Below are 25,652 nucleotides of genomic sequence, written 5' to 3' on the forward strand. Positions count from 1 at the left end.
GGAAGGCCATACCACACCATGGTTCCATCTTTTTTTTTTTTTTTAAAGTAGTTTGTTTACCATATTTATATACCACCTGATATATGTATCGCTAGATGGTGTACACAAACCATGGTTGTTTGCAACTTAACACTATGAGGTCTTTTACACAACCTCACTGGGGAGGGCAGGTAGGCCTGGGGGGAAGGAAGGAGCTCGCCTGCCTTCCCTAATAGACAAATAGTCACCAACCTCCCCTCCACCACAATGTGTGCCCACACGAGCAGTGGTGTGGTGAAGAGAAACGCTGGGAGCGGAAGGACTTCCCCCTCCCACATCCCAGGGTGCCCTGGGGCACAAGCGTGGTGGATGCTCTCGTTAGAGTAGCTGCCGCACTTGTCACAGCCGCTGCGTCTTTCCCCCTGGCTCCCTGCTGAAAATGGTATTGGGCCAGGGAGAAGCTGCCTAACCCAGACAATCACCCGCTGAGGTTAAGCAAACCACAGATTCACTTAAACTCTGCAAGTGGGTCTTGGCACAGGAACAGAGCCGGGAGGAACCTCGCTACTGGCACTTCACATGTGCAGCCTAAACCAGGCTGGGCTGCCCTAGCCTGGTTTAGGTTGTGCGTGTTTATACCCTTAATATGGACTTAGCACTAATAGTGTATTGATGCTAATACTGTACAAACTGGGCATGCTCCTGGGATTCCTTCAGTGCCATGCCCCTCAAGCCATTTCAGGCAGATTCAGGTTCCTTCCAGCTGCACTGCCCCTTCCAGTTCTGTGGGATCAAAAGGAAGGATAATTTCCTTAGCACTAATAGTGTATTGGCGCCAATACTCGTATTTCATTAGAACTTACATTGTATTTGAGCTATATTAATTAACAGCTTTTGGGTTAAGGGGGGGACACCAGAATAGCTGTGGATCAATGTGTCAATATGGCACAATCATTTGCCCCCAACATTATTTGTGGAGGTGCATGCAGGAGTATCTGCTATATTATCTGCACATGTCAAGATACAACACAGTAGGGGTGTGCATGGAATCGGGGAGCCCGGTTCAGTTCGAATAGAACCAGAATAGAATCAAACCTGGCCCAGTTTGGTTCTGTGCATGTCGATTCGGACCCCAGTTTGGCTCAAGGCTAAACCGGTTTGGGCTCGGCTCAAAGGTGGAGGGTTTAAACTTACAGCCCAGTCCAGTGGCCTCCGGTGGGTGCTGCCGTGGCTGCAAGAGGCTCCAATGATCCTCGCTCCCCCCACTGGCCTCCCCCTAGTCTTTTTAGGGTGGTTTGGGCCATTTATGGGCCTTTCCGGCCCTCTGTCTGCTCGCGGCTGCCATTTTGAAGGCCGCCACACATGCATACTGGTCATATGCATGTCTATGTTAGGCTGATTACGTGAATATCCTTAATATGGATTTAGCACTAATAGTGTATTGATGCATGACCCAGGTATGCAAATGGCCAGTGTGCATGCACAGCAGCCTTCAAAATGGCTACTGCAAGCAGGCAGAGGGCCACAAAGGCCCGTAAATGACCCGAGCTGGCCTTAAAAAACCAGAGGGGCCAGCATGGGGAGTGGAGATTGTTAGAGCCCCCCCCCCCCGCCATGGCAGCAGCCCCTGGAGGCCTGGGCGGTACATTAATTTTTTTTAATTTTACTACTTGAACCCCTGAGCTGGCCTGTGGGGGTTGGGAGGGCGTGTTCAACTCGATGTTGAGCCTAACTGAACTGGGCCTGAGGGCAAGCCATTGAACAGGCCCTGTTCAGTGGCGAACTGGCTTGACCTTGAGCTGGTTCACACATGCCTCACAACACAGGTAAAAGGGGTCAGTCACTCCTTCTTACATTATGGACCACCCACTAGTGTGAATGCAATCTCGTGTCATAAATGTGCAAAGATTGGTGTGGTTGTAGCAGTTCAGTTTCGCTAGCAACTCAACATGGAAAAGCAAGGACTGGAATCTGGATGGCAGGAACACATCTGGAAGTGCCCTGTGGTGGTATGGTCCAAATTTCTCACACCAGACAATTTGGTTGCCCTGTTCTGGAGCAGCTGAAATTTCTAGAAACTTTTCAAAGGCTGTCATGTAGATTATGTTACAGGAATCTAATATGAGTGTGACTAGGGCATGAATGACCGCGTCCAGCTCCAGTTTCTAGGGATGTGATGTGTGCATCGATTCAGATACAAATGGATTTGTATCTGAATCTAGCTGATTTGGGTGATTTGGAGACAGAACAAATCACCCCTGTGGTCCATTGGCTAGATTTGGGACCAAATTGAATTGCACCAGATTCAATTTGAATGGGTTTGAGATTCAGATAAATTAATTAATCTGTTAATTTCCCCAGATGCCTAACTTCCATATTTTTAAAAGGCACTAAGCTCTCACCCTTGTAGAAGTGGAGTTATGGAGCAAAATGTGTGGTCACTGTTCTTCAAGTGTTTGTATTCTTTGGTGTATAATGACTTTTCCTTAATGAATCCCTATGAGGATTAATTACAAACCTTCTTTTCTTCTATTCATTTTGACTGCCTTTGGACAGTGACTCCAGTTGACAGTGCCAACTGTCAACTGCCATGTGCCAACTATACCCCCCTTGTACCAGCAAGGCAGTGGAGTACTACTCAGTTTGTGTTCTAGGGATTTTGTCAAGTGTTTAGACTCTTTGGTGTCTAATAACCTTTCCTCATAATGAATCCCTATGAGGATTCATGACACACCAAAGAGTCTAAACACCTCAAAAATTCCTAAAATATAAACTGAGTACCCAGTGGCTTGGGGGGCAGGCGGGGTAGTTGGCACATGGGATGCCACTAATTCCCTACCCCTCCCATGGAGCAGTGGGGTCAAAATGAACAGAAGAAATGAAGGTGTATAATGAAGACACCAAAGAATCTAAACACTTCAAAAAAATCCTAAAAAAATAAACGGAGTGTCCCACTGCCTTGCAGGTATGTGTGGGTGGGTGTAGTTGGCACATGGCAGTTGACAGTTGGCACTGCCCAGTGACAGTCAAAATGAACAGAAGAAATGAAGGTGTGCAATGAATCCTCATAGGGATTCATCATGTGGAAAAGTTATTATACACCAAAGAATCCAAACACTTGAAAAATAGTGACCACACATTTTGCTCCATAACTCCAATTCTACAAGGGCTAGAGCTTTGCTTTAAAAAAAAAAATTAAAGCTGGGGATCCATGTTAGGGTTAGGATAGGGCGATTTGAAATCCTCATTATTTCCTATGGTGGAAATATACAAAATCAGTAACAACTAAATGAAATCATTAGAAATCAACCAAGTGTCCCACTGCCTTGAAATTTGGGTGGTAGGTGGCACCCATGGGGACCTACCAACCACCCAAATTTTGTGCCCCTAGGACCTTTATCCGTGGTTCGAATTGATCTGAATCTGCATCAAATCAAATCCAAATCAAATATGGGGTGATTTGGGGGGTGGGGGGGATGATTTGGATACAAATCAAATCAGGAGTGATTCAATTTATGCCCAAATTGAATTGAAAAAATAGATTCATGCACATCCCTACCAGTTTCTTTTGGAAGGGATGCAGTGGGCACACCAACCAACGCAGTTGTAAAGTACTGTTCTTGCACAGAAAATTGAGAGATTCTTCACTTTGATCCCAAGGTTTTTGGGTTTTTGCTTGCTAATACTTCAGTAATCTCCCCCTATATGCCAAGTCCATTGAAGAGGCTGTCTACATGTGGGTGGATCTGTAATCTGATGCAAAAAGGGTCATTTTTTCATAGGTATGAAAAGAAGAAGTTCAATAGTCAGATTCCTCTCCCCCCCCCATCTCTGTTAAAAAGAGCTTTATGCGGCCCAAATTACTTCTGTGGCCAGGACGCAACTGGAGTCTTAAGTGGCTGCTTTTGTCAAATCCCTGCTGAATTAGATCCATGGAGGATAAAAAGCTCTGAGAAATCCATGCCTACCCTCTCCCTCCTTCTCTTCCTGTCACATCCCTTCTGTCCAAAAACATGCCTCAAATTATCACAGCGTTAGAGCTCTTACAAAGTAATTACCCGGTTTTGGCTGCTCGTGATCTCTGGACACATTTTGCTTTTCTCCTCAGAAATTACTTCACTTTCAGCCACACTTTTAACTAGATTAAATTAGAGCTGCCCCTTCTATCACACTTTTTCTTCTTCAAGGCAATTTTAAACCTTGTACAAAGAGATGTAACTGGCCGTGTTTTTTCACTGAATATCTGTTCTGATTATTCTGAATTATGAAACTTGTATCAGGAGGTAAGGAACTTGTATCAGGAGGGACAGATTCTCTCAGAACTTGTAGGCCTTATAGCACCCTCTGGTTTTTGGCAGAGGTGTATCCCAAAGTGAACAGAGGAATGATCACCACAACCGTCTACTCAAGGCTGTCTTTATTCCACACCAAAACTTTGCAGTAGAAGTAATTTGATGTAGGGGTGTGTACGGAATCAGAATGGGCAGTTCAGTTTGAATTAGAAATGAATTTGAATCGTACTGCCTGGTCCGCTAACTGGTTCATTAGAACTGGTGATGTTTGATTCGTGCTGTTGAACTGGGTTGACCTGGTTCGATTGCCTTGCTTGTGAAGGGGAATCCAGTAAGGATTCCCCATTACAAGCAAAGGGGGATTCCCTGTTTAAAAAGTGGTTCAGACGAGAGGGCACCTTTTCCGGCTGTGGTGGCAGCTCTCCGCATCAGCAGGGACGGTGGCCCCTCTTGGCCCCACCAATGCTCCCCCCCCATGCACCGCAGCCCAGCAGGCAGCCCGATTCCAGCCTCCATGCATGCAATAACAATATCAGTTGTTATTGGATGATTTGGGGGCTAGGTTTGCATCCTCTCAGCAGTTCAAAAGGTGCTTCTCCTGTAGTGGAATGAGGAGTAGTTCGATAAGCAAAGTGTAGTGCAGTAGGGTCAGTGTAGTGTAGTGGTTAGAGTGCTGGACTAGGACGAGGGAGACCTGAGTTCAAACCTCCATTCAGCCATGGAACTGACTGGGTGACTGGGCCAGTCACTGAACTCTCCACCTAATCTACCTCACAGGGTTGTTGTGAGGGTAAACATAACCAGGTACAACGCTCTGGGCTCCTTGGAGGAAGAGCGGGATAGAAATGTAAAAAACTAAAAATAAACAGAGTTTCACAGATTGCCTCTTTCCAAGATTGTTGTTGCATAGTAGCCAGTTTCAAACTTTGTAACACTGTACACAGATTATACATACATAAGGCTGGTTGAAAAGCTACATTCTGGATTTTTTCTTGGGAAGGAGCAGATTCTCTCTCAGAATTAAACATTCTGGTGTTTTATTTATTTTATTTATTAAAACATTTTTATACCGCCCAAACTTACGTCTCTGGGTTGAAACTTACGTTTCACATATAGCTTGGCCCTTATACCAGTACCAAGTTAGCGCTCTCTCCCTGTTGGCTTGGGAGCGGAACAAATGACCTCTCTCCCACCTCCAAGACTTCTACTGCAGCCTTGTGCACTGGGCATTCTCTTGTATCCTACAGCACAGAGCCTTTGAATTCCTGTGCATCCAGTATTCTGCAACCTCAGAACTACTAATTTGCTTGGGAATGAGCCCAGTAGTACTGGGGATTTCTCCCAAGTAAATATGCACAGGGGATTGGGCTGTAAGTACCGTTAGGAAGTGCAGTGCAGGCAGGCTAAATTTAGGGCCTTTCCATGACTATGATTACCCCCTCTCCTCCTGGGTTCCTGGGGACTCTGTTGTAAAGAAGCTGTGATGGCTGGAACCAGAGGGAGTAACAAGATGGGGCAGGTTGATGCACAGGGACATTGCATGATAGGTGGAAAAGAGAATGTTGGCTCTTCAAAACTGTCACTTCTTTCTCCATTGAGTCCTGGTTGCAGGGAGAAAATGGGATTGGAAATTGCAAACCATATCACTACGCTAGTGAAGCAGTGCCAGCTCCTGGTTTATCTAGCCATCATGACAGAAAAGCTCACCAGAGCTTCATCAATGTCCCCATGTCCCAATCTGCAAGTTTCCTGGGCTTCTCCCATAGTAAAATATCCACAGGAGAGGGGGGAAAGTCCTTTGCAAAGCACCCACACACTATGGGGCTAAATATTTCAAATCCTACAAGCAGAAAATCCTGGCTTTGATACACGACACAAATGATGCAGTATACATTTAAATACATTTAAGTACTATGCAATATTTACCTCTGCTTTGTCACAGATTGTGGAAGGAAAGTTGAAGGTCACAGATTATTGAAAAAGTACTATAGAAACTTAGAGGTAGGGGCATCTTGGGTAAGACTGGGGGAGAAGGCTCAATGGAGGACTAGAAACATGATCATTGGAGGAAGCATAGCCACCGCATTCTGCATTAATAGTTTTTTATCTTCATACTTCAATAGACAATCAAAGCTGTGTAACCCTTTAGACCTCCTGCTGATAGCCCTCAATTGCCTCAATTGACCTTCTGCTGATCGCCTCATTGCCAACCCTGCCCAGACTGATGCTCAAACAATCAGCTCATGGGAGTGAAAAGATAACAGTAGCCATCACTGGAGAAGAAATCATTTTGCTACTCATGTTAGATAGACTGGGAACGAATTGAATGTTAAGACTGAATTTCTTATTGAAGATATGCCTATGTGTGGGTTAATGAGGGTGTAAATTGACATTATTTATCTGTGGAAAGTTGGGATGTGCAAGTCTGCTCACTTTAAGCTGGGCTCAACATCTGGCGGTCCAAGTTAGAACCGGACCCCTCTCCCCCCCCCCGTTTGAAGAAAAGGCTCACGGGCCAGCTGGGGGGGTTGTACTTGTAAAGGGGTGTCCGGTGAGGATTCTCCTTTGCAAGTAAAGGGGAATTCCCTAGTAATATGGGGCGGTGGGCGGGAGAAAGGCTCCTTTTTACCTTTAGAAATCAGGCACTGGGAATGGCAGCAGAGACATCAGAGGCAGTGGTGATGTTGGCTTCTCCAACCCCAACCCCAACCCCGACTCCCAAATGACAGGCCAGGCCAGCTGCAGCCTGGTACTTGCCTCTGTGCACACACACAGGCCATTTGTGTCACCACACAATTTGTGTGGTGACACAAATGGCCTGTGCATGTGCACAGAGGCCCAAAGTAGGCTGCAGCCAGCCCAGCCTGTCATTTGGGAGGCCGGTGGGGTGGGGGGTTGGAGGAGCTGCCTCTGCCTCTGATGTCTCCACCGTTGCCACCATCCCTGCTGCCTAATTTCTAAAGGTAAAAAGGAGCGTTTCTTCCACCCCTCACCCCACATTACTAGGGAATCCCCCTTTACTTGAGGGGAATCCTCACCATATTCCCCTTTACAAATGTACTACCCCAAGCCGACTTGGCCATGTCTCGATGGCCAAACTGGACCAGACCTGGTTCAGCCAAGTTCAAATCCAGTCGAGATTCAAACCGAGCCGTTCTCACAGCCAGCTCGCACACCCCTAGTGGAAGGTTTTGTCTATTCTGCTTTCCATTGGAACATCAGGTCCTTTCTGATGTCACCTCATCTTCTTTTTTCCCCAACAGAAGAGTTCAGACCCTTATAAGCTGTCCCCAGCCCTGCTTCGGAGGCTGTATGATGGCCAAGGGATTTCCTATGAAGCACTGCTCAGGCTGTCAGGCAAGGAGGAAGTCGGTAAGTCTTCTCCGCAAAATTGTTACAGTACTTCCACATCAAACGGAAAAGTGAAATGTAATGTGCAAGGAATTCAAGGCATTTGGATTACCAGAAATGACTGAAAACGGGACTTCTATGCCTCTTGCACAACACAGAGTCTACTTCATTGATTATTCTAGTCTTCTTCTGAAGAACTCAGGGCAGCATACAGAGAGGCCTTTCACAAGACCTCATGGCCACTGATGGGTGCACTGCGGGGAAGGCAGATGAGAAGCAGCCGCCCTCCACCCTCTTGCGTGGCAACAGCAGGAGCTGAGAGTAGGAGGACCTCAGGGTGCCTCACACTATGAGCTCAGCGACTGCTCTCCTTAGAGCAGCTGCTGCATTCCGTGTGGCTGCTCCTTCCCCCAGGCTTTCAGCCAGAAAATGGCAGCAGGCCCGGGGGAAGACTGTTAACCCGGCAGTGATCACCCAGACAATTGTCTGCTGAGGTGAAACCCCAGGTTAAATAGCAGGCCTCGGCATGGGAGCAGTGCCGGGATCAAGCTCGATCCTGGTGCCTCACACGCGCTGCCTAGCCCAGGCTGGGCTGCCCGTGTGGGCAGCCTCATGGTTTTTCTACCCATACACCATTATATCCTCACAACAAGCTTGAGAGGTACATTAGGCCATGAGACAGGGACTGGCCTAGGTCACCCAGTCAGCTTCATGGCTGAATGAAATTTTGAACCTGGGTCTCCCCTGTCCTCGTCCAACACTCTAACCACTACACCATAGGCCAAGAAAACAATAAACTAACTGTCTCTTTTGCAGTGAGAGGGAGAACCTCTCAGTTTGAATTCAGGACAGCATGTGAGGGGCAGACAAAAAACTACAGTGACTCCACCCCACAAGCCAGTACACAGATACATTCAGACATGTACAAGCACGCCCCACCCAAAGAACTGAGAAAATGTCCATGGCAAAATCCCAACAGGCAGCGCTTTAGCAGAGGCAAGCCAAGGCACACTTCTGATGACGTAATGGAGGGATATGAGTGTTTCCCCTTCACATACTTGAGCAAACCTCAGATAGGAAGAGGGGGCTTTTTAATGGTAGTAGTTGGGGGCATACATCTCACAACCAGAAGTCACAGATGCCACAGAATGGAGGATGTGAGGGAACTCCTCCTTCACACAGTGTATTAATCTGGGGAGGGAAGGAGCATTCCTAATAACCACCAAGCAAACATGCAAAATACAATAAAATGCAAATATAAATAAGTAAAATGCATTCAGTACAAATAAAATGATGCAAAATCCAGCTATATGTACTATTGCTACTACACAGACATCAAACATGTACTCAGCACAAAAGCTTCTTACAAATACAAAGGTTGTAACCCATCTATTTCAGAATCTTCCTATTCACATTCTTGGGCTTGACCGTCATTAAATAGGCTATGGACTGCAGCCCTAATTTAAAAAGCACAGTTAGAAAAGGATAAAGACACATAATACAGACATAACAAGGTAAAGGCCTAAAGATCCAGCCCTAACACATGAACGCACACTCTAAAATAACCCAACAAATCAGGGCGTTGACAAGGGAGGTCTCTCCTTACTATTAGCAAACACATCCCACCTTTTTCTGGATTCCCATGGAGATGTAAAGGAAGAGAGGCAATCTCAAAAGGAACTCAGTTCCAAATTACATAAGCTTTAATAGAGCTCATTCTGCATCCACATCCTAGCATGTACTTGTCCCTGTGCAAACGAAGTCCTGCCTGGAGAAGCCTGTGTGGACTTGTGCCTTTATATTCCAGATATTCTCTTCTTTATTTTCCAGGTCCGCAGGCACTTGCCTCTTCCCAGAAACGTAAGTCAGCTCTACTTTTCACTTGCTTCCTCTGAAAAACTCTTCCCTGGAGATGGCTGGAAGCAGCTGAGGCTGTCTCTTACCTCAGACCTCCCCCTCCCCCATCTGCAATATGGGGGTCATAACAGCATTATTGAAAAAATTACTGATAGGGTTGCCAACTAGGGACTTTTCTAGAGGACATGTGACTATTTGGGGTACCAAACAACTTTTTTTGCATGTGTGGTGTCGTGTCCGAAGTTCTGGAGAGCAGCTGGAAGATTTTGTTCGCTCAGCACACTTTGCTCTCCTGAGCAGCTCCTCTTCCTCTGTCTCCTCCCCCTTCCTCCTGACCATCCATCCAATGGGGAAGCCAGAGGGGAGGTTCTGCTTCAGTGGCAGGTTGCAGAGCCACGTGGTGCAGGAGCACAGATGGGTGGGCCCAGCAGGTGCAGCTGGCTCCCTTCATGTGGTGGCGGTGGAGGTGGCAGTGAGAAGTTAGCAGTTAGCTAAAGAACTTTACTCAATTAGCAGTTAGCTAACTGACTTTACTCAAACTTTAACTAACTAACTAACTTTACTGCTGAGTAAAAAGGCACCTTTTAAAGTGGTGACTCTCATGGGGAGAGCAACTGGCCTTCTCCAACCACAGCAGAGCATTCCTTCAATGGCTGATGCTGGTGTTACCTTGCACTTCTTTTTAGATTGTGAGCCCTTTGGTGACAGGGGAGTAGGTCACGCAAATGGTCCATGTGGATGCATGGTGGCCAAAAAGTGAAATGGCCCTGGGGAGACTTGAGCGAGGCCGGCAGAGGAGTGGGGGGAGGAGCCGCCAGAGACCCCACAGACGCTGCAGCAACCCCAAGGCCAGTAAGTCAATAATGTGGAAACTAAATTATAATGTCCTCCGCCACCCTCGAACTGGTCCTGAACCAATTCTAATTTGAATGGAACCGGGCCTGGCTCGAGGGGTGCCAAAATCAAACATGCCTGGTCCAGTTCAAATCCAGTCCGGATTTGAACTGAACCAGGCAAAGCGGTTTTGCGAGCACCCCTACAGAGGAGCATCTTATTATTGGTTTTTCTTTGAATAAAACAATATACCAGTGATGAAATACACATTGCACTGCTCCAAAGACAGACTTCAAAATGATCTCTTTAATGTGTAAAATATATTAAAATAACTTACAGATTTTTACACAAAACATGTAAGTTAAAACAAAACTGAGCAAACGGTTCAGTGTGATACACCATCCTCACTATCCTCACCTTGCATGTAGCATGCCAGCTGAAGGCACTTAAATTCCAAAGCTGAGAATCAAAAGCAGCAAACAAACAATAGACAACATGTGTGATCTCATGTTCTCCTCCCTCATGAGTTATCTATTTTTCTTTAAAAGCCACTGTGTAACCTTCTGTTGAAAAGCCGTATGGAAATGTCTGTAGTCGGAGAGAGCAGCAAGCGAGTGGGAGGCTGTGCACGCACCACTGTGCCAGCATGCAAAGAGGCTGGCTCGGTAGCTAGCTGGCTGGCCTGCCTCGAGCCAAGGGGCGAAGTTGCTGGCCTGGCTGGGGATCGCAGGCTGGGTGGCCCGGAGGGGAGAGGACTGTGTGTGTGTGTGGTAAGCCTAACCAGGAGATGCATTTACAGTTAAGAAGCAGGGGCCTGGAGAACTCGGCACCTAGACGGCAGACATACAGCTCACCTGGCCATCAGCTTCACAGGGGTGAGCCGTATTTATTCTCAAATTATCCAATTTTTATCAAAATATGCACATATAATATCAATATGCAAATGCTATGTCAAGTGGAGACTTTTGGAGACCTTTTTGGTGAAAAGCAGCCTCTATTTCCACTGTTTGGTGATGGATATTGAATTTTTTCACCATCTAGACCTGGCAACACTATTACTGAGAGAATGATGAAGTGCTTTGAACCTGCTAAAGTGATACTAGTGCTCAGTACCCTTTTGATGATGATGACTTCTTTATTGCTTTTGCAGAACATTAATTCTATAGAAATTGAATTATTAGTATTATTTATTTACACAGTCAGACAGGCCACCTGAAGCAAGTTGCCAAATACCTCCACCCCTTCTCCCCCCTTTTTAAAAGCAGGGGGCAGAAGGGCATCTTGCCACCTTGCTGACTGCCATATACTGAGTCAGACCATTGGTCTATCTAGCTCAGCATTGTCTTCACAGACTGGCAGCGGCTTCTGCAAGGTTGCAGGCAGGAATCTCTCTCAGCCCTATCTTGGAGAAGCCAGAGAGGGAACTTGAAACCTTCTGCTCTTCCCAGAGCAGCTCCATATCTTACAGTGCTCACACTTCTAGTCTCCCATTCATATGCAACCAGGGTGACCCTGCTTAGCTAAGGGGACAAGTCATGCTTGCTACCACAAGACCAGCTCTCCTCTCCAAGACCTCCTCTCTACACCTTGCTTTTTTATCTCCCCAAAACCTGTTGTCTGAGGCTAACTCCTCATCTCGCTTCATGGAAAAGCTGCCCCTGGGAGTGAGAGATGGAGGGAGGGCTGAGGGATGGAAAGAATCACCTCACCATCAGTAGAAACAGGGGTTAATAGGCTGATGACCAAGAAGGAGTATACAGTGAGGGGTGAGTTCATTCATTCATTCGATCATTCGATTTCTGTACCTCCCTTCCAAAAATGGCTCAGGGTGGTTTACATAGGGAAATAATTAATAAATAAGATGGACCCCTGTCCCCAAAGGGCTCACATTCTAGAAAGAAACATGAGAGAGGCACCAGCCACAGTCACTGGAGGTACTGTGCTGGGGGTGGAGGGGGCTGGTTACTCTCCCCCTGCTAAATAAAGAGAATCACCACGTTAAAAGGTGCCTCTTTGCTCAGTTAGCAAGGATCTAATGACTCTTTGCTCAGTTAGCAGGAAACAGCCTTGCTGGCAAAGATAAACTGAAGGATACTTTGTATTTCTCCACAGGCAAGCCCTTTTACATACTGAGGAATATATAGTAGAATATTAGATATTTTCCAGATGTATGGGAGAATTAGAACCTAGCGTGCTTGTAGGAGCATTTATCATTGACATTGATATTAAGACATGAAATTCTTAATATCCATTCTGAAAGAGTTACACTGGCTGCCAGTTCGTTTCCGGGTCCAATTCAAGGTACTGGTTTTGACCTTCAAATCCCTTAATGGTTTGGGCCCGGGATACCTGAGGGACCGCCTGTTCCCAAGGGTTGCTGCCCGCTTGACGTGGTCATCTGAGCGGGCTCTGCTCTGGGTGCCGACTATGAGGGAGGCTAGGTTGTTGTGCACTCGGGACAGGGCCTTCTCTGTTGCTGCCCCCAGACTCTAGAATCTCTCCTGGTGGGTATCCACTCCTCAGTCTCCATCACAGTTTTTAGAAAGCATGTCAAATCGTGGCTTTTTACCCAGGCTTTTATATGATTGTCTCCTCTGCTGCTTCTTGTATTTTGTACTGTTTTTATGCTTGTGTTTTAATTTTTTTAAATCAGATTTGTTTTTATATTTTTTAGCTCAGTGTTTTAATGTGTCTTTTTTATCATCTTGTTTTTATATTGTATTGTGAGCTGCCTTGGGATTTTCTTAATGAAAGGCGGGGTATAAATTTAACAATAAAATTTAACAATAAAATAAAACTAAAATAAAATAAATAAATGTAACTCTTTCAAATTATAATCAAAAGTACCACTCATTTTAGTTGGTGAGTTTGGGCTGGGAGCAGGATGTACAATGTGAGCAAATTATTACTCTCCCCTCCAGAATAAAAGACAAAGGGGGAAACCTCAAAAGATGCTGAGGGAAATCATACCATATTTCACTCACATTTTCTGTTGCCATGCGTGGCACATTTCAAGTATAACAGCTCTTCCTCAAAGGAAATGATCATCCCCTGTCTTCAAGACAAAGGAGCCAGCGTGGTATAGTGGCTAGAGTGCTGGACTAGGACCGGGGAGACCCGAGTTCAAATCCCCATTCAGCCATGACACTTGCTGGGTGACTCTGGGCCAGTCACTTCTCTCTCAGCCTAACCTACTTCACAGGGTTGTTGTGAAAGAGAAACTCAAGTATGTAGTACACCGCTCTGGGCTCCTTGGAGGAAGAGCGGGACATAAATGTTAATAAATAAATAAATAAATAAGACAAAGGCATTTATTCAGGAAACAAGAAATAATTATCGTCTCTGACCAAAAAGGAGTTGTTACACTCAAAATATTTTAGGCATAAAAATAAAGAATTTGAGTGCATACATATATACACACACACACACACACACACACACACACACACACAGACACTTGAAACCTACCTACCTCCCCCTCCCCCTCCCTCTCTCATTTATATAAGGGGGAGGGAGGGAGGGAGAGAGGAAAGTTGTTCACACAACCTGGGGGCTGGGGGGAAGGCAGGAGCCTACCTGCCTTCCCCTTACACAATGTGAGCCCACAGAGGGCTTGGCCACTCTAACTGGCACGGCGAGTGGGATACAGACAGCTTGGCTGCCCGCTATCCCACCATGCACTGCACAAGCAGCACAGTGCCCTGGGATATCTCCCGGCTGCCTGGCTGCTCTTTCCCCCAGCCTCAATGGCCAGGATAGCTGCCGGCAGCCTGGGAGGAGCTGCTAGCAGCACGACTGCCCACACAATTGGGCAGTGAGGTAGGAGGCACATGTGCACCCTCCTGCCTCACCTTTAGCCCAGGTTTCAAGCCCAGGCTACCTAAGGGTGGAGTGTCAGGATCAGGAGTGATCTCGGGGCTTCTTACGACCAGCTCTACTGGGCTAGCACTTCCTTATCTGGGTTGGACTGGTGGTGAGAATGGCCTCACTGTTTCCTTCAGCACCTTGTGTGGTTTGCCTCTTTGTCTTCTTTCTTCTTGTTGTTTTTTGGTGCTGCCTTCCCTTTTTCCTGTTACCTTCCCCTTCCCCTGCACCTGAATGTACTGTCTCTTGTTGCTTTTTAAAAATCATTTAAACAAAAATTTAAAGAGGAGAGATCTGATCATGGATCTTCTCTCATCTAGTTTGACCTGTATTTGTAACCAAAGTATCCTCAGAGGCAATAGGAGTTTCCTCTAAGAATGAGAAGGTGAGCATCTCCAGATACTCAGTGAAACACAGATGTCTAATCACTCCCCTTTCACAAATTAGAAGAGATTCATTCCAGTTGTGGGGTGGGATGGGGCGAGTTCTGCTTCAGGTGAAACCTCTAACCTGGTGCCCATTCTGACAGGCTGATTGTATTTGGGTAACACTTTTCTTGCTTCTATAGGAGACATGCATGACTTCTTCGTTGGGCTCATGGGCAAAAGGACCACAGAAACTGGTAGGTGTATGAGTGGAAAGTGTGGCTGTGAGCCAAGAAATCGCTTCTCTTAGAACCCAGGGATAGATTTAGTAGATTTTAGAGCTGGAAGTACTAGTTCTCCAGTCCAGTTCACTCATTCTTTTCAGAGTTATGTGCAGGTAAGAAGGGGGGGGGGCACCTGCATTAAGTGCAGAATGCAGCTTCCTAGGAATCTCAGCTTGCTTTTGAAAAAATCAAGTTTCTTCCCTCTGAGGTAGCAAAGTGACTGGGCAATGCTAGGTGAAATTAAGAAACCAGAATGGTGGTTGGATTAGATCTCCTGTGTGCAGGAGATGGAGCTTCAGTGACCTACATATCTCCTTGTCCCTCCCCATGGCTATAACAGGAGCAGAATAAATCAAGCAACGTTAAAAAATGTGGAATTATGCAGATTAAGAGAAAACAGTGAAATATACTTAATTTACATAATTGGTGCAGGCTGAAGTTAAAATATTCAGTTTTTTAAATGCAAAGTTTGCATTCTTTAGTCCCAAAGTACACACTGGTCTGTTTGTAGGCAAGATACCCCCCAGAATGACAAAGCAATTACCTGATAGGTCAGGTGGTTGAGATCAATATCGTCAATATCCTGGGCTTAATTTGAGTTGAACTTGCATGCCAGAGTGCATGGGAAGGCAAAATGTGGCAAGCAGGGAAGGTGAAATGTGGTAAGTTCATCAAGTAAACCCCTGGACATGGATTGGAAAGCCGACTGGAGAATCAGTCCACTTCCAACAAGCATCTTAGAGCCAGCAACTTCCAACAACCGCCCTGAGCCAGTTTTGGAAGGGCAGTATAGAAATGGAATGGAATGGAATGGAATAGATAGATAGATAGATAGATAGATAACATCTCCCCATGTCACACACATGTTTTATTATGTTTAATACATGTTGGCAGAGCAATACAAGAGCTGGCATTGCTACTAAACTAGAGCAGTATTAAAAGGTCAGTTTTCCTGCACTGAGCAGGAAATTAAACTAGATTTAACCCACAAGGCCACCTTCAACTCCATGGTTCTGTGGTTCCACTTCTTCCTTGGGCCACCACCACTAACATGCCACTCTGCTCCTGGACAGATGAAAATGCAGGAATAGAATCCATATTTCTTTCTCTAGTCTAATACTAATTCCTTCAGCTCTTCCTTGTGGAATGTCTTGTTGACAGTCATTTGAGGTGTTACAGAATTGAGGACTAAACCAGAATTGAGGACTAAACCTTTGGGTTTGTGTAGGGAAAATCAAGATATCCTCAGAATAAATCTCAAGTGCCCATGGTAGTTACTTATAACTGTTTAAAATAGGATTAAGAAGATTTTGAGACTCGAGGAGAAATGTTTCTTGCAGAAACTGGGGGGAAAGAGAAGGAAAGGGAGGGTTTGCTTTGGTACCATCACATCTGCGCCATGAAAAAGCAGAGGTAGAGTTATGGTGACTAGCAAAGGAATGAATCAGAAATATCTGTGCTGTAAGCTGTTTTATCCTCTAATTGTAGACAAACCCTCAGATGTGAATAAAGGAGCACTCACAGATTTTGGTGACCCGAAGTACTCATCAAATACAGAATGAGGTAAGAGTGCAGGGTCCAGAACTTGGTTCTATACAAAGTCATGGGGTTGTCCATCACTCCTTCCCCTGGAAGTGCTCTGTGCCACACAAAAGTATGCCCTTGAGGGACCTTCGGGCACATATTTCTATCACAGGGAGATTTGAAGGGAAGGTAGGATCCTCAAAATTCACTGGACACTGCCTTCATCAGGAGACATTCAGCTCTCAGTTCCACACCTGCTTTGGTAGTCTGAATATCAGCCATTGTTTTCATCTTCATGGCCTGGATGAACATGTGCTTCTCCACTGTACCACAGTGTTGGACTGTTTAGCACCACCCATTAAAAAACAAAGCAAAACAGAAAGCAGTGAATTTACCCTCCCTCCTCAAACATATCATTTTTATGAACCTGGGAAGAACTGACCATGGGACTGAGGTTTTCAGGAGGGGGATCTTTCCAGTTCAGTTGACAAAAGAAAAGAAAGTGTTATGGCTGTCTCCACAGCACCATAACACTACCTCGTTCCATTACATGGGGAATGTGAAATACACATCAAATCCACTTTCCCCCCAACTATCTACCTACATAAAATCTATGGATGGCCTTCCAGATGCATGCATAATATTTCCTATTAGTACAATGACCAGGCACTTGGCCTCTTGTTTTGGCAAGTCTGAGTTCCAGGTTCAGTGTGGCCTTTAATAACACTGATTGCATGGTAATTATTCCATTATTATGAATGGCAGTTTCAAGATGAGAAACTAATGCTAATGGAACTCAGAGCTGTGGAACAATGCTTTCCCTCAGTACCAGGAAGCTCTACAAGTAAATACAATGCATTTTCTGGTAGCAGAAAAACCAAGTGCTTTTAGAATCCACATATAGATGAATCTATACTGCACCCGCTGCCTTCCACCAGTGGGCTCTTTGCTCAAGCTTCTGTGCGTGTGTCTACAAGGTTTATATGTTTTCATCTGAACACAATTTGCTTTGAACTGGGTGCATGTATATGATGTTGCATATACGACATGATTTATAACGTATGAGATACGAAGGGCAACTTCATACTGCTGTGTTTATCACTTGATGGTTGCACCATCATGTGATGTTATATATGTGAAATAGGTATCTCTGACCTAGTACCTCAGCCAGTTCTTCCTAATCACCCCAAACACAATGGAGTCAATTCACAGAGTCAGCTGTAGGTCTTCGAAAGCCATGGTACCAACCCCAGCCTCCTGCTCCAATCCCATGACATGTGACAAAGAGCCTTTTAGCCTGCCCTGCAAGCACTTCATTGCCAGTCAGAGCTAGCAAGAAGCATTTAGCACATCGAAGGATGGGTCCAAATGGTGGTTTTGAAGAGGATGAATGAGCTCCCCGCAATGGCCCTCTTCATGTCCCTGCTTGCCAACACTGCAGGCAGCAGTGAACATGAAGCTAACATGGATGATGCAGCCAGTGAGGTAGACGTCTTTCTGTGAATGTCTTGAAGAAGTGCCTGCATTTTTGAAATGTCCCCCTGGCTGGCTCTCAGTGCCCGCACTCTGACACACAACTCTTGAACCAAGACCATAGGAAATGGCTGGCTGGACATGCCTTGACAGTTGTTAACAACAGATGAAGGCGGAAGCATGTGGTGCAGGAAAATCCTACACTATCACCTCTCGATTGCATATGAAGGATTCACCTGCCATGCTGACCGTACATTCAGAGGATCAGCATGGGCTGAAAAAGTTGCAACACAAGCCGCACAGGAAGATACTAGTGAGAGATGCACTTGACTCCCCAAAGTAGCCTGTGCACATTAATCCATAGACTGAGATACAGAATGGCTTATTGCAGAGCAGAGTGGGCAAAGTTGGCCCTCCAGCTGTTGCTGAACTTCAACTCCCATCATCCCCAGCCACAATAAATTGTGACTGTGAAGAGATATTAAATGATTAAATTTTAGAGGGTTCTCATTGGGCTTGGATTCAGCTCAGCAGACACAGGGGATGATGGAAGCTATAGTTCAACAACAGCTGAGGGGCCAACTTTGCACACTTCTGCTCTAGAATGTTATTAAGCAAGTGTTCTTGAGAGTGATCTGACGATAAATCAATTGTTTTTCCAATTCATTGTTATAATGAAGTCTGGTGGCAACTTGGAGGCGGGCCTTCTCTACAGCTGCTCTGGGGTTGTGGAATGCGCTTCCTGCGGAAATCCGCAATTTGAATTCTCTACTAGCCTTCAGGAGAGCCCTTAAAACGTATATGTTTGGCCTGGCTTTCCAGGGTTTTTAAATCGGTTTTAATATTCTAACCCGATTTGGGGGCTTTTAATCACTGTAATTGTTTAATTGTTGTTTTAAAATATTTTTAAATTGTTAATTGTTATATTGTTTTTAATTTGTTTTAGCTCTTTATTGTTTTAGTGGTCTGTTTTAATTGTAAACCGCCCTGAGCCATTTTAGAAGGGCGGTATACAAATCAAATCAAATCAAATAATAAATAAATAAACAAACAAACAAACAATCATATACAGTGGGATTCCCAACCTTTGATCCCCAGGAGTTGTTGGGTGATGACTCCTATCATCCTTTGACCACTGTGACTGGGGATGATGGGAGTTGTAGTCAACAACATCTGGGGACCCAAAGTTGGGAATCCCTGCTATGCATCGTTAGGCTGCCCAACTCCTATTGAAGTCAATGAGATTTTGTCATTGATTAATAAGATTTAACCCCAGCAAATGGGACTGCAACCCATGAGATCAAAGTTTTGGTCATTCCATTGCTTCAACAGAGAAAATAAGAAGATGCTGCATTCATGTAACATCCAAAATGCTGGAAGGGTGAGTTTGTGAATGTAATTCAGAAGCATGCAGCACTTCCTACATTCTGTTACTTCCAGTCTATGACCAAGATGCAAAGAACCATGAAACTAGTCCCATGGGCCTAAGGGACCTTTACGCTTGCTATTCCTGAACACCAACTCCCCATGTTACATGACAACTATTTTTGAAATTTAGGGGAATTTCACAATTAGTTTGTGCTATGGCAGTGGAGTGGGTGGTCAGTTAGTGGAGAGGGGGAAAGGTAAAAAATGCCACGGAGTTCATGAAACCCCCTGTGCATTTTACTTGAATTTCAGCCTGTGTCATTTGCTCTCATGCCGAGACCTGATTCCAAACCAGAAAACTGTGTCATGGATCCAATTGCTTAGGGAGGTAGGCTGGACTTGGGGAGGAGAGCTGGTCTGGCGGTAGTGAGCATAAATTATCCTCTTTGCTAAGCAGGGTCTGCTCTGGTGTACATTCAGATGGGTGACTACATGTGAGCACCACCTGCTATAAAATATTCCCCTTAAGGGATGAAGCCATAGTTCAGTGGTAGAACTTCTACTGGCTTGCAGAAGGTCCCATCCATCTGGTATCTTCAAAAAGGGCTGGGAGGGATTCCTGCTTGGAGAGCCGCTGCCAGTCTGTGTGGACAATACTGAGCTAGATGGGACAATGGTCTGATTCAGTATAAGGCAGCTCCCTAGGTCCATCTTTTCTCTTCTTCTCTCATACAGGTATCCGTGCAAAAGTGAGGACAAGCACAATGTCTGCAGCACCTCAAGAAACCAACACAAAGCTGCTTTCATCCACCAAAGCCCAGCACACTCTCAACCAAACCAGAACCCTTGGCTGTACCATGGAGACCTCTTCTTGCCCTCTGCCTCCTCTTACCATGTTCTTTTCCTTAATTCTGTCCTTTATTCCAGCCTGTCCCTCACTGTAACTCTCTAGTGTTCAGTGTTTGGAAATTTTGAAAAGTAACCCCCATGGGCTTTACTCTGTGTACATCACTGATCTGCTGATGATTATCTCATGCCGCAAACCAAACCACCGTCTCCACCCACCCTTTTGTGGCACAGATTAAGAACACCTCAAAATCTTCAATAATAACAGGGTTTATACTTATGACCTGCCACTGTGTGTCTCTCGTTCTTTTTCTTATTTATTTATTTATTTATTTATTTATTTATTTATTTATTTATTTATTCATGCGCTTGTGTAGCAGAGTCTGTTGAAAGAGAATAAACCAAGACACTTTAAAATGATAGGACACATTCGCACACAATGCAGATACCAACATCTGCCCACCATTAGTGTAACAGAGGGCAGAGCTCCATGGCAGAACGCATGTTATGCCTACAAAAAGTTCCAGGTTAAATTCCCAGGACCTCCAATTAAAAAGGTTTGGAGGTAGAAGGGCTGGAAAATATGTTTTCCTGAATCAAAAGGGAGCCACTGCCAGTCTCTGCAGACAATGCTAGATAAAATAGTTTGTTTTGCAACTCATTCCAAGGAAACTTCACATGTTCCTTTGACACAGCCTATGAACAGGGTTTTATTTTTATTTATTTTTTCATTTCTATACCGCCTTTTGTTAAAAGAAAACCCCAAGGCGGTTTACAAAAATTAAAACATACAATAAAAGCAATAAAAACATCAAGCTAAAAACATATAAAACAGGCATAAAAACAAGACAACAGATAAAAACACAGAGAAGCCGCAGTAAAAACAATTATGTAAAAGCCTGGGTAAAAAGCCAAGTCCTTAAAAGCTTTTTAAAAGCCGTGATGGAGTCTGAGGAACGAATGGCCACTGGGAGAGCATTCCAGAGTCTAGGGGCAGCAACAGAGAAGGCCCTGTCCTGAGTGCACGAAAGCTGGGCCTCCCTCATTGTCAGCACACGGAGCAGGGCCCCTTCAGATGTCCTTGTCAAGTGGGCAGCAACCCTTGGGAGCAGGCGGTCCCTCAAATACCCTGGGCCCAAACCGTTAAGGGCTTTAAAGGTCAAAACCAGCACCTTGAATTGGACCCGGAAACTAACTGGCAGCCAGTGCAGCTCTTTCAAAATGGGGGTGATATGTTCCCAACAGGCAGCTCCGGATAACACCCTCGCTGCCGCGTTTTGCACTAGCTGCAGTTTCCGGATACTCTTCAAGGGCAGCCCCAAATAGAGCACATTACAGTAATCCAGCCATGACGTGACTAAGGCATGGGTAACCGTGGCCAGATCTGCCTTCTCGAGAAAGGGACGCAGCTGGTGCACCAGCCGAAGCCGTGCAAAGGCACCCCTGGCCACCGCCTCCACCTGAGCTTCCAAAAGCAGAGCCGGGTCCAGTAGTACCCCCAAGCTGCATACTTGCTCCTTCAAGGGGAGTGCAACCCCATCCAGAACTGGTAAAATCTCATCATCCCGATTGGCTCTCCTACTGACCAACAGTACCTCCGTCTTATTCAGATTCAATTTCAGTTTGTTAGCCCACATCCAATCCATCACGGCCTCCAGCCCCCGATTCAGGACATCCACCGCCTCCCTAGGATCAGATGACAAGGAGAGATAGAGCTGAGTGTCATCTGCATATTGCTGACAACTCAGTCCAAGTCCCCGGATGACCTCTCCCAGCGGCTTCATGTAGATATTTAACAGCATGGGGGACAAGACCGATCCCTGTGGGACCCCACAGGCCAACGGCCAAGGGGCTGAGCAGTAGTCCCCCAGCACCACTTTCTGGACCCTCCCCTCAAGAAAGGACCGGAACCACTGCAACGCAGTGCCTCCGATTCCCATACTTGAGAGGCGGCCCAGGAGGATACCATGGTCGATGGTATCGAACGCCGCCTAGAGGTCCAGCAGCACCAACAGGGACGCACTCCCCCTGTCTAGTTCCCGGCGTAGGTCATCCACTAGAGCGACCAAGGCAGTCTCAGTCCCATACCCGGGGTGGAAGCCAGATTGAAAAGGGTCCAGATAATCCATATCATCCAAGACCCTCTGCAGCTGGGACGCCACCACACGCTCCATCACCTTGCCCAAAAAGGGAAGGTTAGACACAGGTCTATAGTTGTCCAGGTTGGAGGTATCAAGGGAGGGCTTTTTTAATAGAGGTCTTACCACCGCCTCCTTGAGGCACGATGGCATCCTGCCCTCCCTTAATGAAGCATTAACGATCACCTCCAACCATCTGCCTGTCCCGTCCCTGGCAGCTTTTATTAGCCAGGAAGGGCAAGGGTTGAGAGCGCACAAAGTTGCCCGCACACTGCCCAGGATCTTGTCCACATCCTCAGGCCGCACCAACTGAAAAGAATCCAAAACAACGGGACCAGATGGTACCAAAGGCACGTCTGCCGGAACTGCCAAAACTCTGAAGTCCAGGTCAGCATGGATGCAAGCGACTTTGTCTGCAAAGCGACAGGCAAACCAATCACAAAGAGCTGTAGATGACTCCTCCCCCATTTTCTGGGGGGATGTGTGGAGCAAAGTTTTCACCACACGAAACAGCTCTGTTTGTCTGCACTGAGCAGACGCAATGGAGGCGGAGAAAAAGCATTTCTTCGCCGCCCCCACCACCACGGCGTAGTCCCTAAAATCGGCTCTAGCCCGTGTTCGGTCGGATTCGTGACGACTCTTCCTCCAGCATCGCTCCAGCCGTCGCCCGAGTTGCTTTATCGCCCTAAGCTCTGAGGAAAACCAAGGAGCAGAACGGGCTCCACCAAGCCGGAGAGGGCGTTTAGGAGCAACCGTGTCAACAGTCCGGGCCATCTCTCCATTCCAGAGATCAACCAAGGCCTCGACAGGGTCACCAGCTCTGGACACTGGAAACTCCCCAAGGGCCGTCTGAAATCCAAGCGGATCCATAAGCCTCTGGGGGCAGACCATCTTAATTGGGCCACCACCCCTGCAGAGGGCAGACGGAGCAGTCGAACTAAACCCCACCAGGTGATGATCTGTCCATGACAAGGGAATGGTCTCAAATTCCCCCACCTCCAGATCATTTATTTCCCGGTCGGCAAAAACCAGATCCAGAGTGTGTCCCGCCACGTGGGTAGGGCCCGATACCAATTGAGACAGGCCCATGGTTGCCATGGAGGCCATGAAATCCTGAGCCGCACCCACTAGGGGGGCCTCAGCGTGGACATTGAAATCCCCCAAAACAATAAGCCTGGGGGAACCCAAGGCCACCTCCGAGACCACCCCCGCCAGCTCAGGTAGGGAGACTGAAGTGCAGCGGGGTGGTCGGTACACCAACAGAATCCCCAGCCATCCCTGGGTTGATCTAAATGGTTTGGTGCAGTGGACCTGCAGTGGACGAATGGGGTCTGGGCCAGTCTGGTTAGGCTCCCCGCCCCCTGTTCCCCGGGGAGATATTGTTTTCTTCTCTCTTATTTGTGGCAGAAGCTTTGCAACCAATCTGCTCCCAAACATCCTATGCTTCCGCTTCTGTATCTAGCTGGAGAGCAGTGTTCCCTCTAACAGGGATTCCCAGACATTGTTGACTACAACTCCCAGCATCCCCAGCTGCAGCAGCCGTTGCTTGGGAATTATGGGAGTTGTAGTCAACAACATCTGGGAATCCCTGTTAGAGGGAACACTGGTGGAGTCAATGAAGCTATTCTCACGACCAGCAAAAACAGGGCTTGAGGTATGAAGGCGGGGTTAGCACTACCGTGTGGAACCTCAGCAATCTCTCAAACAGGGCTCTGTCAAAAGAGGGTCACCCAGTTCTCAGCCCCTCCTCCAAAACCAGGTTCAGCAAGCAGGGGAGGTTGCCTACCCCCTCCCAGTGCCCGTGTGGAGCCATGGAATGCTGTGGGACGCTGCTTGAGGCTCCCTCCCCAGGGATACCATAGAGACTAGATAACAGAGTGGGCTGTAAAGCAAGCAGAAGTTTGCTTGGGGAAAGCCTGTCCAGCAAACAGCACTGAGCTTCCTTAAAGTGGCAGGCACCTTGCAAATGAGCCCAAGGGAAAATATGAACATAGGAAGCTGCCTTCCACTGAGTCAGACCATTAGTCCATCCAGCTTAGTACTGTCTTAGTACTGTCGACACAGACTGGCAGTGGCTTTCCGAGGCTCTCAGGCAGGATTCTCACTCAGCCCGACCTGGAGATGCCAGGCAGGGAGCTCAAATCCTTCTTCCTATAGCAGCCCTATCCCCTAGGGAATAGTTGCACAGACACATGTCATACTATTCATTCATTTTACATTCTACTAGCTGACCCTGCACAGAACATCTGTGTGGTCTTGCAATGAGCCTGTGGCATTGCACCCCCACAATGCTCTTGCTTGCTCTCGCCACCCCCGCAATGCTCTTGCTCGCTCTCGCCACCTCCGCTCGCCCCCTGCAAGTCTCTCGCCACTCCCGCAAGTCTCGTGCTCATGCTCTCTGTCCTCCGTCTTTCTATCTCTGTCTCGTAGTCCTTGCTTCCCACTGCCAGGGACTGTCACCTGCTCGCCTGACAGCCTCCGAGCTCCCTGCCACTTCATAGTGCAGCTCAGCCAACCGTCTGCCACCCGCAGCCCTCAGAGCCAACTGTCCAACTCCCGAAGCTGCCCCCAGCCTCCGAGCTCCCTGCTGCTTCACAGTGCCCCCGATCCAAAGGTCAAACTGCTTTCCAGCCGCCCCGCAGGGCGCATGGCCTGTCTAGAAGAATTAATAATATAGAATATCCCACTCTTCCTCCAAGGAGCCCAGAGTACTACATACACAAGTTCCTCCTCACAACAACCCTGTGAAGTAGGTCAGGCTGAGAGTGAAGTGACTGGCCCAGAGTCACCCAGAAAGTATCATAGCTGAATGGAGATTTTTGTGCTCCTTCCTGTCCCCTGCAAGTCACTGGACAAGAGCAGGAGTGTCCCTGCCCTTGCCTGCAGCTGCCCTTGCCTGTAGCATGGTGTAGTGGTTAAAGTGCTGGACTAGGACCGGGGAGACCCGAGTTCAAATCCCCATTCAGCCATGAGACTTGCTGGGTGACTCTGGGCCAGTCACTTCTCTCTCAACCTAGCCTACTTCACAGGGTTGTTGTGAGGAGGAACTTGAGTATATAGTACTCTGGGCTCCACTGGTTCCTCCTTCCATCTGCTGGTAGAGTGGGAGTGACTGCTGGAATGACTGTCCGTGCAAGGGTCACTGGTTTGGCCTCATGGCAGCAATGGCAGTGGGCGGGGGGAGGCTCGCGGTTGCAGCAGGGGGCTCACAGTTGCGGGAGGGTGAGCGGGCGAGGGGAAGGTTCTCCCTTCTGCCTTCCCAAACCATGCTGCGGTGTACGGAGTGTGCCTTGTGCCTGGGCTACGTATGGGGGCATCTTGCAATTGCTCTCATCCGCATCTAGCAATGGCTCCAGAGGGCATCTGCTGTGTCCCTCCTGGATCTGAGGAGTGCCTTGGGGGTATGTGTGACTCTTCCTTTGGGGCTGGTTGGCAGCTGCAGCTGCTCTAGTCTTCTCTGTCCTTTTGGGCATCAGG

General features: G+C 47.0%; 1 protein-coding gene across 2 annotated transcripts in view; it reads left to right on the forward strand.

The window, feature by feature from the left end:
• TAC3 (tachykinin precursor 3) overlaps positions 1-20,325 on the forward strand; it is a 40,840-nt gene extending 20,515 nt beyond the window's left edge. For both annotated transcript variants that reach the window (XM_053289589.1, XM_053289588.1), the window contains exons 3-7: positions 7,535-7,643; positions 9,453-9,482; positions 14,746-14,799; positions 16,315-16,389; positions 19,927-20,325. In XM_053289589.1, the coding sequence (XP_053145564.1) occupies positions 7,535-7,643; positions 9,453-9,482; positions 14,746-14,799; positions 16,315-16,388 (267 nt within the window). In that variant the 3' untranslated portion in view covers position 16,389; positions 19,927-20,325. The remainder of the gene's footprint in view (positions 1-7,534; positions 7,644-9,452; positions 9,483-14,745; positions 14,800-16,314; positions 16,390-19,926) is intronic.
• Positions 20,326-25,652: the final 5,327 nt, after the last annotated feature.

This window comes from Hemicordylus capensis, chromosome 2, assembly GCF_027244095.1.
Source record: "Hemicordylus capensis ecotype Gifberg chromosome 2, rHemCap1.1.pri, whole genome shotgun sequence".
NCBI lineage: Eukaryota > Metazoa > Chordata > Lepidosauria > Squamata > Cordylidae > Hemicordylus > Hemicordylus capensis.